At 42.1% G+C, this 13,931-nt stretch overlaps 1 protein-coding gene across 3 annotated transcripts in view; it reads left to right on the forward strand.

Annotated features, from left to right (window-relative positions):
- HTR4 (5-hydroxytryptamine receptor 4) overlaps window positions 1–13,931 on the forward strand; it is a 172,863-nt gene that overhangs the window by 130,224 nt on the left and 28,708 nt on the right. Inside the window, exon 6 of one of the 3 annotated variants that reach the window (XM_008061904.1) lies at window positions 5,051–5,156. The exons of the other annotated variants lie outside the window; for them this stretch is intronic. Within the exon in view, the coding sequence (XP_008060095.1) occupies window positions 5,051–5,057 (7 nt within the window). The 3' untranslated portion in view covers window positions 5,058–5,156. Of the gene's footprint in view, window positions 1–5,050; window positions 5,157–13,931 lie in introns of those variants that run through there. 3 annotated transcript variants of the gene reach the window in all.

Here is a 13,931-nt window from a genome sequence, read left to right on the forward strand (position 1 = left end):
CCTCTAACCTTGTTGCTCCCGAAGGAGAGAACTGTTGGAAGTTCACCCTGGGTGAACCCTCAACTGCATGCAGCTCCCAGGTGCAGGGGCAGAACCCAGCAGTGCTGGGATGCAGCAGCAGGACTGGACGAAGTTGCAGCTCTGGCTCTGGTCCTAGTAAGCTGGGAGTCCTTGAATAATATCCTTCCGTGTCTGGGCCTTTCTGAGTCTGTCAACTCAAGTCTGGACTAGGGGATCTCTAAGAGTTCTTTCTGTTTCTAGGACAACAGGATGCTATCACAGCCATCTGCTACCTCAAAAAGCCATGACCCGCCTACCTTTTGGCTTTGTTTCAAAGGAACTGCCCTCTTCATTTGGGTCTTCTAGAACCCTGACCTTGCCAGCTTTGCCCTTTAGATGAACCTGAATGTCTTTCATTCAAAACTGAGTCTGTGGCTCTTGCCCCAGAGCAAAGGTCCCAGGGAGACAAATGCCGCTTCCCAGAGCCTTGTGAGGTTCCGACTTTGATCTTGGCTGTGGTTTGACAGCGTCTCAGGACGATTTATCACACTCTTTTTTCTTTTGCTGCTTATGAAGTGTCAGTTATCATTTCCACTGGTGTTTACTTTAGTTCTGGAATGGAACCCAACAGAAAAGAGACCTTGGAATAAGGAAGATTGCCCAAACCATCCAAATGCGGAGAAAAACTCTCTGTCCTGTGAAGGCTTAGTTTTTCTCAGGGGAAGAAGCCATGCCTTTGGGAAGGGAAACAGCCTCCAAAAGAGAAACACTCTTCAGAATTCCTGAATGCTGTTGAGAAGTCTCTTTCCAAACTGACATGCACCCTGTGTAGATGGGACTCTCCCTGATCAGTGGGGCATATTCAGCTGGGGGCCCATTTTTTGACACATTTGAAGAAAGTTGATGTGAGTTCCACCTTACACCTTGCCTCTGTGACTGGACCAATGCCCTTTGATTCTTCCAGCCATTGCTCTCTTGCAATCACTATCTTCCTCCACCACCAATAGGGAGAGGCAAGTGCTGCTCGAGGATGGTCCCTTTCTAATACAAAGACAGGGGCAGCCAGCTCCCAGGTCTCGACAGCTCTGACCCTGGGATAAGACCCACTCCTCTGCTGTGGCTGCCCGCACACTCCACCTGCTTACCTCGTGGTCACACTGAGGGGAGAGCCGGGCACAGAGGTCACATGCACCAGGGTGACTTAGGAGCAAATTGAACTAGCAGCTGAATGTCACCAGCCTCAGAGAACATCTCTCCTGCCTACTTCACAACGTTGTGAAAACATTCTGTAAATCATAAATTGCCATTCCACTGGTTTATTATCACTTTGGCTGTTTCCGATGACTGTGGCTGCACCTGAACACTCAAGGACTAAGAATTTATTCACCAAGAGGTGAACCGGTCTAGAGAATGAGCTTTCTATGTTGAAATAAATAACTAAATAATAACACCCTAGGAGTACTCTTTAGCCATCACTTCTTCCATATTCACCCCTCCTTGTCTGATCATTTCAGGTTGCCCAACATACAAATTTATCTATCACAAACACTCATTTAAAGGGATTTTGTTCTGAAAGTATAGGGATGGATGGGGAGAGATGGGCACTACAGATAATTTGGGTGAGAATGAGCCTAACTTTTCATGTAACTTCAAGCTCAGTGGAATATATTTAAATGCCTGCTTGTCCTGAAATGTGAAACTGGAGGGGAAAAAATACCTGGACCAACAGAATAGTTCCCATGCTGTAAATTCAACATATATATTTTCCATTAAAAAAAAATCAAACATGAACCAGACTATGAATGACCAACTAGCAACAATGTTACCTAGAGAGTCTGCTAAGATACTGAGTCAGATAAATTTTGGGATTTGTTGTGATCTGATAGTCCATGTAAATGATCGTTAATGATGGGTTAATGTTATTTTAGCTAGCACCTTGATTATTTTTACATTTTTAATAAAGAAGAATTACAAGTGGGGACACTCATACAGTTTATAATGCACTGAAGTTTCCTTGTATAATAAACATGTAAAGTACATGTGTGCCTGTTATATAGAACATGAAACTTCATTTTATAATTTCAAAGATTACAAATTTTAATGATAATTGTATCTTTGGTTTTATGAGACGATTAATTGTTGCTGTGATTTATTTGAAGCTAGGATCCCTGATTCCAACTTTGTTTCCATAGAAAGCATCCTTGGCTTCATGTTTTTCCACTTTTTGATGCAGTTCCCAGGAATGTGTTATGGAAAAAACAGGAGCCTACATAGATCTTTTTATTGGTAAATTATATTTATTGATAAGTTACACATATGCTAATATGAGTGCATACTGTACATGTTTATATAAATTATATATTAAAAGAAATTTTAAGTCCTAAAACTAATAACTGAATCTTGAATATGCAATGAAATGCCAAAATCAACCCCATGCCTCAGTTCCATGAAATTTCTCTGTAGCCCCCAGGAACCCAAGGCACCTCCAGTGGCTGTGGGTGGTAGCTGCAGAATTTTCGGTCTCTGAAGCAGGTTATCCTCAAAGGAAAGCTGGAAATCCAGGGTATTTAGACAACATGATGCTTCCTGATGCCACCTGCCTTCCTGTCTTTATGTCATCTCCATCAAGGCCTCCAGCACCAGGACTGAGCTCTCTGACATGGTTACCCCACAAGCAGAGGATGGGGATCCCATCCAGCCACTCTCCAGGCACAGACCACAGGGAGCATTCAAGGCAGTATGACAGCAGTCTTGGATGGAAGTGAAGCATGTAGCTCATTGTTGAAACCTTTTGGGTGGGAGGGGGCATGTCATGAGTCATCCAGAAGCCTGGAGTTCAGGTCCCTCATGCCCAGATTGTTGTCACTGAAATCCAGGTCCCATCTCTTCTGAGTGCGGGATGGTGGAGAGACCCTCGTCAGCAGTCAGAGGGCAGAGGGCTAGTACCAGTTCTTCTGTTTAACCCTTGGGACTTCTATCATCTCACATATAAAATGCAGGGCATACCCAAGAATAGCTCTTCAAGTCACAAATTTACCAGGAATGCCATTGCACCAAAAGTTCGAGCAGAATGGAGACTAGTCAAGTGTGGACCCCATCTCTGCCCATCCATGTCTGGAAGGAACCTTCCTGGGAGCCTAAAGCCTTAAACAGCCAGACCAGGGAATAACCTCCAAAGGTCTGTGATGATGCTTGTCTTTCCCCATCCTTAGTTTTTCGGAAGCAGTGTTCATAGCACTGCTAAGAGCTATTTTTCCAGGTGACCACTCTTTCCTCAGAATTGCACTCGCAAAAATCTCTTCTTCCATACAGAGAGAACACCATCTCCTGAAATGTCCTTCCTAGAATGAAAATCTGAGCTTCCTCAGCCTTGAAGCACCGGCTATGTCCAGGCAGAGTACTAGACTTCAGAAACTTCCTGCAAAGCAAGTCTTCAGACTAGCCCACCCCAAGAGATTGTCTCCCCTTCTTGCTTTCTTTCCAGAATATCTGTCTTCATTGTGCAGTAGCAATCTCCAGACTCATCTGTCGGGGGAAACTAGCATTGATTTAATACTTGCTGGTGCTAGCTGGTTTCTGTTTGTTTTATGGCTTAACTATCTCAAAAGCACCTCAGCATTCAGAGGGACACATTCCAAGCACTTGTTATGAGCCAGGGTCTGTTGCCAGAGATCATTAATAAACATACTGACAAGGTCTCTGCTCTTTTTCAGGAACCAGAACATAAACAAAAAGACATATCTATATGGATTAGACAAGTCTAGATACTGACATGTGCTATAAAGAGCATTATAAAATAGAGATGTCAAAGGAATGTTGTCAACTGGGTAGTTAGAGCCAAGGTTCCAAGGAGGAGATGTGCTCTGTGACCAGAGACAGGAATCAGCCATTTATTTCATCTGGAGGAATGTGTCAAAGGGAACAGAAAGTACAAATGCACTGGGGCAGGGATGCGCTTGACGTGGCTGCCTGTGACTCAGTGAATGAGGAAAAAGTAGTAGGAGAAGGGCTCAGAGAAGTTAGTATAGGCTGACGAAGTTCAGTAGCATTAGATATCGTGCACTGTTACTTACAAAGTATCAGGCTTGTGGGTTGCATTTCACCTGTTACCTTATTTAACCCTGTAAGGTAGGGCTCATTTTCCCTTCATGGGGTAAAGAAACCCAACTGAACATCAGGGAAGTTACCTGGAATTTTCCCAAAGACACAGAGATTCCCTGGAGCGCGAGATGAAAACCAGGTCGTACCAAGTCTAGCCTTTCCCCTAGCATCATCCACTGAGGAGACTTGGTCCATTGAGGCCATTTTCTTTAGCAGCAGGAACCATCCTTGAAGTAACGGATTCTCCCCTGTACTACTCCTCTGCCTCCCTCCCTTCTGCATGGAGTGTTGGCTGTCTGTAGAAAAAGGTGCATTTATACAGTGGTTCTTCATTGATTTCAAGTTAGCTAATTCCAGATGGCACCTAGTTGGAAGGAAAAACCAATTCTTGGCCAGCCACAAAGTGATTTCCTATTACAACTGTTTTTTCAAAAATAAAGAGAACCCAATCTGGCTATGTAATCAGTAGGTTTTCCTGTGCATTTCTTCACCTGCAACCTTTCTGACATCATCCTTTCCGTGCTGGCATTATGCTTCACCTGGACTGAGGCACTGGGCTCTAGAACATAACTAGGAGCCTGCTGTTTCCCCAGTCCCCTGAAGGAAGCCTCATTGCCTCCCATTGTGTCTCTAAGCCCTCCATCATCACTGCCAAGCAAACGTGCTCAGTGCTTTGCATTTCCACACCCTGAAAATCCATAGCCCCACCATGCTTGCTTGATGTTTTCTTTTCTTTTCTTTTCTTTTTTCTTTCCATCGGGAAAGTGTCCCTGGAATTTTTTGCATGGTATATTTCAGCTATCATCTCCATGAAGTGTTTTCCAGCTCCAGGGCAACATGAGGTTTCTGACCTATTCCAATTCCCAAAACTTTATTTGTGCTCCTATGACATTTTGATAAGCTTTTCAGTATGGTTCATTAATTATGCCCTTTCTGATCTTCCTACCAGATTCTGAGCTCCTCAAGGACAGTGGCCAATTCTTATTGTTCTTTTTTTTCCCTACCTCCTAACACAAGTTTTTGTGCACTGAAGTTGTCTAATAAATTCATTGAATTTACTTGTTTGGAAGACTTTGGAGATTTTCATTGTTAACAATGTCTGCACTGCACCATTTCATTTTGCTCTTTCAGCATCAACTCTCACTGCTGCTCTGCTGTTAATACTCCATCCACTGCAAAAGTTGCAACCTTCTGATAAGAGGAAAATCTTTCAGTGGCACTTTGGAATAAAATCAAGATGTGTATCATATTACTAGCAGCTAACAAAAAATAGTAGCGTTTTAAAATATCATTATTTTCCTGATTTATGGCAAGGTTATTTTCTTTATTGGTTCATGTCTGTCTATTGAAAAAGAACTTAACTGTCAAGTTTTGTATCTATAGAAGGCAGTGGTGAATCAGATGAAGCTGTGTGAGTTACTTGACACTGTATAATCCTAGAGGACACTGACCACCATTTCACCAATAATGGCACTTACCGAGACAGCGTGGAGTGGAGGAAAGGGTGGACTGGGCTTGGATGTAGATTAGACCCAGTGAGAGTTACTCAGGAGTATGTTCAAAAGGTGTCAGTAAACGTCTACTTTTTCCACAGAACCTTTCCTAACCTGCTGTATGGCTGGCCATGCCCCAACCCTTTCTGCCTAAACTTTCACCCTCTGTAAATTGAAAAGCTTTCTTTGATTAGGAGTTTGGGCCTTGACATTGGCTGGACATGGGCTAGGATCCTGGATGTACCAATTCCTGATTTGTTGCAGGTGAATTCCTTGACTCACTGGGCCTCAATTATTTCTTTGCAAAGGGACACTGACAGCAAGCTCCCCACCCCCCACCCTCCCAGCGTGTTGTTAGGGGACTTCGGTGGATTAGAGCCTAGAAATAGTGGTGTACAGTCTCTGGCATACAGTAAGCTCTCACTGAAGTGTAACTGTTACTATTATTACTCTGAATTTCATGACATTTGAAATTCAGAAGCAGCGTATGGAGTCATATGGAAAGGGTGTTGAGAAGCCAGGAGTAGGGACGTGATGGAAGTGGCAGGCAGCGGTTGTGTCTATGCCAGTTGTCTGATCTGAAAAGAGGAAGGCCAAGAAGACTATTCAGGGGGAGATAGAAATGGTACATGACTGGCCAAGGAGTTGGAGAAGAAAGATACACGTCATAAGCGTGGGTGGGACATGGAGTCTGGCTGTCATTCTGTGACTTCTAAAGTGCTTCCCAATCTTCTCCAGATCACGTGTTTCAAAAGCAACTGCCACACGTCACCTTCTGAGAGGATAAAAGGATGCAACTTCATTGAGCATCTGAGATATATCAGCACTACCTAGACACTTTACCTATATTGTAACATTTAATTCTTTAAAAAAGAGCAAAAGTAAACCAGATTGAATTCCTGCTTTCAACTTGCCAATTTTATTTCTTTGGGCAAGTTACTTTAGTCCTCGAAACTTTGATTTCTTCATTGGTAAAAATAGAGATGTTAACACTACCTAATCATGAAGTTGTGCAATTTAAATAAAATTATATATATAATCCTAGCAATTACCACGCTGCCAGGCAGATAATTGGTAGTTTCTACTATTATATTTATTATTATTTTATATAACTTTCATGCTATGGGTAAGTGAAATAAGGCTTAAAGAGACTAGGTTTCTAACCCAAGGTCATACAAGTAATTATGAGCAGAGCCAGGATACAAATCTAGATCGGCCTACCTTAAGAATCCATGCTCTATTTTTCTGCCTGCCTAGAAAGTGAGAAAGAAGCCATACCACCAAACTTTGAAGAGACACTCCCTCTAAAATTGGGAGACATTCTGACATATATGAGTACCCTGGTAGTCTGGATGAATAGTCATTTAAATTGGTCTGGAGCCTTGAATGAAAGGGCAGGCATTATCTGTATTTTTAAAAACTTGGTTGAGATCAGATAATTTAATCTCAGTTGAGTCTTTCTCTGTCTTGAATGCCACTAGGCAGTTACGTCATTTTGTTCCGGCCTCGGTCCCCTGAATTAGCAAGGCAGTTGTTAGTATATGGTATTTTTGTCAACAGGGTCCAAATGAGGGCCCATATGCCATTGCTTAATGATGAAATTCTTGGCCAGGACATAGACCACCCCCCTCCACCCCACATTCTTTCTCCAAAGCCTTGCAGCAGTCTTTGTCATCCTCAGGAACTTGCCACTGGGAAGACTGTGAGTCATCAGTCACTTAGGCTTTTTGAAAGGGAACTTGAGCCAGGGTTTGTAATTTCAAATGAAAAGCCCCTGGCTGACTGAACGGAGGCACCAATTCTGGAGAGACCTCTTGTCCTAGCCGACTAGAGAGTGGGCAGTTGGTCAAGGGTATGAGTCAGTGGAATCAATTAGGAAGGGGTGGTCCTACCAGGGTCATCCTTATTACTGATTGCATCTCTTCTCCTCAACACAGAACCTTTCGGAAATCCTGAGCTTCTAAGTCTAAAAGGTCAAAATCATTCTTGAATTCTGTCTCATCTAATAGTAGTCTTTTCAGCAAGAACATTTTCTATTTATTTTCTAATTTCCTGGCATTTCCATGCTATTCAGACCTTCCTGTTGCAGCTGATGGTTTCTCTGTGGTAGCTTGAATGATAAAAAAAAAAAAAAGATCCATTCTGTTTCCACCTTGGAGTTTGCCATTCACCAGTTGGGTAAATTCTGGCAAGCCACTCATACTTCTGGGTCTCAAATTTCTCAGGAAACGAATGCCCCAGACTTCCTCACCAAATTTTATTCATTCACTTGACAAATGTTTTTGTGTTGTCAGAGGACAGATATATAAACCAATTTTGTTCAGTGACCATTGTTAGTGTCGAAGTTAATAGGTGGGAATAGATATAGTCACAAAAACCAGAAAGCTAGACAAAAAATGGTAAGTCCAGTGAGATTCATTAAGATACTACATTCTAAAATGTATAGGACTGAGCAACAAATTCAGAATATTGCTACTATTATTATTAATTGTCTGATTTCCAGGTGGGAAGTCATCTTTGATTTCTGTATTTTCCAAGTCTCTTACATTTAGTCTCCAAATTCTCTCATGTGGAAACAACTTAGCTGGTCTTTTGTTGTCCATCACTTCATATGAAGATACGGCTACATTTTCTCTCTTTACCCTCCACAGCTGTACATCCTGTCAGGGTGATCTATTTTTCAAATCACACATACACATGCAACAAGTAACAAAAAGAAAAGGTAATGGCTCCTTTCAATTTTTCATATTCAACAACTCTACATAAAAACTTTAAGTGGTTCCCAGTTGCTCATCAATATGTTGTCTACACCCACAACAAAGTGCCCAATTCAGAGTAGAATGCATAAAACAACCCCAAACCCCACTTCCTCTTTCAGCTCTCAGGCCATATGTGACTTCTCTTGCTCTGCTGCAGCTCAACAACCATGCTTTTGTCCTACTACCTGCCAGGTAAAGCCAAGTCCAAATTCATATCTGTGAAACCTAATCCAGACCACCCAGATCTGTTTAGTAAATCACAGGATTTAGTTTCCCAGGCCAACAGCCATAATCTCTGTTGATACTCTCAGGCCCATAAGCAAAAGAGAGCCATCTAAATTATCTACCCCCACGTAACCACCACCACCACCACCACCACCATCACCACCACCATCACTGCCACTATCACTACCACTAACACCATCACCACCATCACCACCACTGACACTACCACCACCAACACCAATATCAACATCACTACCTCCAATACCACCAACATCACTACTACTAACATCACCACTCCAACACTACCACCACCAACAACAGCAACACCAATATCGCCACCACCAACATCACTGCCACCAACACTACCACCACCAAAACCACCAATAACAACATCATGAACACCATCATCATCACCACCAAGACCAACACCACCAACAACACTACCACCAGCACCACCAGCACCAATGTCACTACCACCAGCATCACTAACACCAACACCACTACCACCATCACCACCACTAACACCACCACTACCGTCACCACTCCAACACTACCACCAACAACAGCAATACCAACATCACCACCACCAACACTACCACCTCCAAAACCACCAATACCAATACTACCAACACCATCATCACCACCAATACTAACACCACCAGCAACACGACCACCAACATCACTACCACCAACATCACTATCACCAACACAAACATCACTACCATTAACATCACCACCACCAACACTACCACCACCATCAACATTGCTACCATTAACATCACCACAAATACCAGCACCAACACTACCACCACCACTACTAACAACACTAATATCAACATCACTACCACGAATACCACCAACATCACTACCACCAACGCCACCACCAACACTACCACCACCATCAACATTGCTACCATTAACATCACCACAAATACCAGCACCAACACTACCACCACCACTACTAACAACACTAATATCAACATCACTACCATGAATACCACCAACATCACTACCACCAACGCCACCACCAACACTACCATCACCACCAACACCAGCATCACAACCACCATCACCACCAACAACACCATCACTACCACCCCTAAAACCACCAACACCATTATCACCACCAACACCAACAGCACTAGTAACACTAACCACCAACACCAACATCACTACCACCAACATCACTATCACCAACACCAACATCACTACAATTAACATCACAACCACCACCAACAACACTACCACCACCAACACTACACACCACCACCAACACCAATATCAACACACTACCACCAATACTACCAACACCACCAACACCAACACCACTACCACCAATACTACCATCATCATCATCACCAACACTGCCACCACCAAAAACACCAATATCAGTACCACCAACACCATCATCATCACCACCAACACCAATACCACCAGCATCACTACCACCAACCTCACCGAGACCAACATCACTACCACCAACTCCATCAACACCATCGCTACACTAAACATTACCACCACCAATACCATCAACACCAATGTCACCACCACCTATACTATCAAACCACCAACACCAACATTACTACCACCAAAACCACCAACACTACCAACATCACCAACAACACCATCACTTCTACCAGCACTGCCAAAACCAACATCACCACCACCACTAGCACCACCATCATCACCACCAATACTGCCACCAACAACACCAATGTCACCACCAACACCACCACCAATACCACCAATTCTACCACCAACACCACCAACAACAAACAGTACAAGGTAAAAATTACCCTCTAACTGACAGGCACATGACTCCATATAGACAGACTATCTCAGGAGATAATAGAAATAAAACAACCTTATTAACTAGTTCAGGAATGTAAGGAATAATTGCTATGAATGTCATCATTATGCTTATTTTCATTTAAACAGACTCTTCTTAAATACCAACACCTTGTGCCAGGCATTGTGTCAGGTGCTAAGAATGTAAAATCATGAACTCAGAGCTTGTTAGGCCAGCTTCTGTGGGTCCAATGTTGGTGCTGAAGATTAACTGGAAGAGAATCTGTATTGCTGCCTTCTGTGGTTTCATTTAATTTGTTGGGTGCCCTAGTGCTGGTCACTGCAGCCAGCCTGGACTGGTGGCTAATCTTCTAGATAGGTATACAGACCCAGACACTTATGCCAGCAGGAAACAAGTGAGTTACTGTGGACCCTTGAGGATATGACAAAGCATCTTACTGACAAGGCCACCTAGAAAACCTAGTACTAATCAGTGCACACCAGCAACTTTTATCTTTCCCTTTTGCTCATGGGGGTAAACTACACTGAAACAATTTTACTGCAGTGCTATCATTTAAAGCATAATAAAACCCTTCGAGAGTCTGATGAAATCTATGATCTTCTCCCTAAAAATCTGGACACTTAAAACAAAATTTTTAATGCATTTCCAAAAAGTTCATTTATTCCCTGAGGCCAAAACCTAAGGTTAAGTAAAAATTTAAATTTACTTTAATATTAGATTGTATTGGTGGATATAGGATTAGCTTATGATGAAATTACTAAATTCTTTGTCCTGCCTCTGGTTAGTGACATATTTATTTCAAAGTCATAAGTACAGTCTCCTAGTGCCATTTTTGTCAACAAAATGATTCCTCGTAAAGATACTATTTCTTCACATATCTTCTTTCTTTCTTCCAAATAGTTCTGTAGAAATTACCTCATAAATTGTAACAGATTCCCTATAAGCTGGATTAAGGAATATATCATTGGCTTCAGTTATGGATTAAAATGCATGGTTCAGAAGAGTCTGAACAAATTACTGCGATTTTGGAGAATGATTGCATTCAATCAGAAATCAGAAGTATTTTACTCAATAGAGATTTGTTACATGCCTGCTATGTGTCATGAATTATACTAGGCATTGGATCTGATAGCTCTCGGCCTGCTCTTTTGTCCTTAAGTCTATTTTAAAAGGAAAAAGCACATTGTGCTTGGAAATTGACTGGGGCAGGTATAACATCTCTAACTCAGTGATAATATCCTTTCATTTTAACAGCACACATGAAGACGCCATAGTATGGCCACACCATGCTGCCTCTCCATCAAAATATCTGAGGGTCTGTTATTTGTTAGTTTTCTCCAAACTATATACTCTGAGTTCTGGGAGCCTGGTGAGGCAGGCAGATACAACTGTGTTCCTCTCTAGCAGAGCTCTGCAGGGATAATAGTCCTTATTTCACAGCATGTAAAGCTACACCATTTTTCAAAGCATATGAAACTGGTTTAGATTCCAGATTTCAGCACTCACCAAATGGCCTTGGTCAAGTTCCTGAAGCTCTTGGTCATTAATTTCCTTATTTGTAAAATAAAAATTATTTCTAGAACAAGCGTTAGCAAACTATAGATCTTTGGACCACTTTCAGCCATCTGCCTGCTTTTGTGTGATCCTTGAGCTTAAAACGTTTTTTACATTTGTAGAGGGGTATAAAAACAAACAATATCAACAAACTAAAAAAAAAGAACTGGTGATGGAGCCTGTATGTGGTCTCAAAGCCTAAAACTCTTACATCAAGCCCTTTACAGAAAAAATTTGGAAACTCCTGTCCTAGAGTCAGAATATCTATGTTTGAATCCTTATGGCCTCTTACGAGTAGCATGATCTTGAGCGAATTACTCAACTTCTGTATCCAATATTCCTCATATGTAAGGTAGAGATGATAACAGTACTTATTTCACATCATGCAAGGCTATATATGTTAATATGCATAAAATGCGGAGACTGGGAGCTAGTATATGGTAAACATTAAAGCAATGTTAGCTATTTTTGTTTATATCATAACTACCTTCATCATCAGTTCTTCAAAAGATATTTGTGAATATTAAGTGAGAGAATGCACATCAACCACCTAGGGCAGTGCCCTTCTCATGATAGGTTCTCAGTAAGGTTCAGCTGTCATTACTGTGATCTTCCTTATCACCATCACCAGCACCATCATCACAGTTTTCAAATCTCTTTCACATACATCATCTCACTAGATGGCATATAACACCAGTGGTTGGTGTTATGATCTCCCTCTAATTAATGAGAAACTGAAGCTTGGAGAAGTGAAGAAGTAACTACTGAGCCAGGAAGAGGCGGAATGCGGACTAGCACCAGAGTTTGCATTCTGGACCAGTGTTTCCTCTTGCCACACCATGCTGCCTCTCCATCAAAATATCTGAGGGTCTGTGGTTTGCTAGTTTTCTCTAAATGATATACTCTGAGTCCTGGGAGCCTGGTGAGGCAGGCAGACACGACTGTGTTCCTCCCTGGCAGAGCTCTGCAAACAGGAAGCTGGGATAATTGGATTCCAGCCATTCACTCTCAGGACTGCATCTGTAACCAGCCAACTGCTGATGACCAGGCCTAATGGAAAAGCCCTAACCAAACAAATACAATCCCCCCTGTAGAAACTTGATGTTTATGCTGCAGAGAGAGCTTCATCAACAGCAGCCAACAGCCTTCTAGGGCAGAGCTGGCTTCAGAGTACGCCAGAACTCAGCCTGCCACTAGAGACAAGCAATGGTCCCTGGAGTAGTTAGATGTTCAGGTAAGGAGCCAGGACATTTTTGACTGCAGAGCTGGTGTGGTCGGATAGAACCGTTTTTTTTGTTGTTGTTGTTTTGTTTTTTTGGTTTGGTCCAGAGGCCATGGAAAGACTCTCTTCAGTGAAGTGTGCAAAGAGACTTAAAGTAGTTAAGCTCACAGTGGTATAGCATTCGAGTGAATTGATGACTATAAAAACAGCCAACTTTTTAAAGTTAGTTTATGAAAGAAATCTATAAATTACCCCCCACTGGTACTACTTAAAGCAGCTTTAGCTCAGATTTTTTTAAAAGCAGTAGATTCAAATAGAGTCTATTGTTGGATAGTATGTAAATTTATGTTTCCTGATATTATTGTTGCAAAAATAATAAAAATTGCCTTTAAGATGCAGCATTGTCCCTGGTGTGTAGGGACAGTCATACAGAGTAAATGAAGTATACTTTGTTGATAGGGGTTTGACATGCTAGAATAAGCAAATGGCATGTGGCTGTGATGATGGAATAAGTTGTGCTTAGAAGCAGCTCTGAGACCTGTTTCCCAGGTGCTGTCAGGAGTCACAGAGCACTCAGTCTGAGCAAGAGCATGAGATGACCTTTCTGCTCAGGAAAACATCCATGGGTCCCTATCATGGGACGGATGTAACTCTTTCTTCTAAGATGATGGCAAACAACTTTAAGGTATTATAACTTGCCACTTTAGATAAGACCATTTTAAGTAGCAAAGAGTTCCTGCAAGGATAAAGGAGATGGAGTTAATGTG

This window comes from Carlito syrichta, unplaced genomic scaffold (genome assembly GCF_000164805.1).
Source record: "Carlito syrichta isolate Samal-C Ts95f unplaced genomic scaffold, Tarsius_syrichta-2.0.1 Scaffold305639, whole genome shotgun sequence".
In the NCBI taxonomy this organism is placed as follows: domain Eukaryota; kingdom Metazoa; phylum Chordata; class Mammalia; order Primates; family Tarsiidae; genus Carlito; species Carlito syrichta.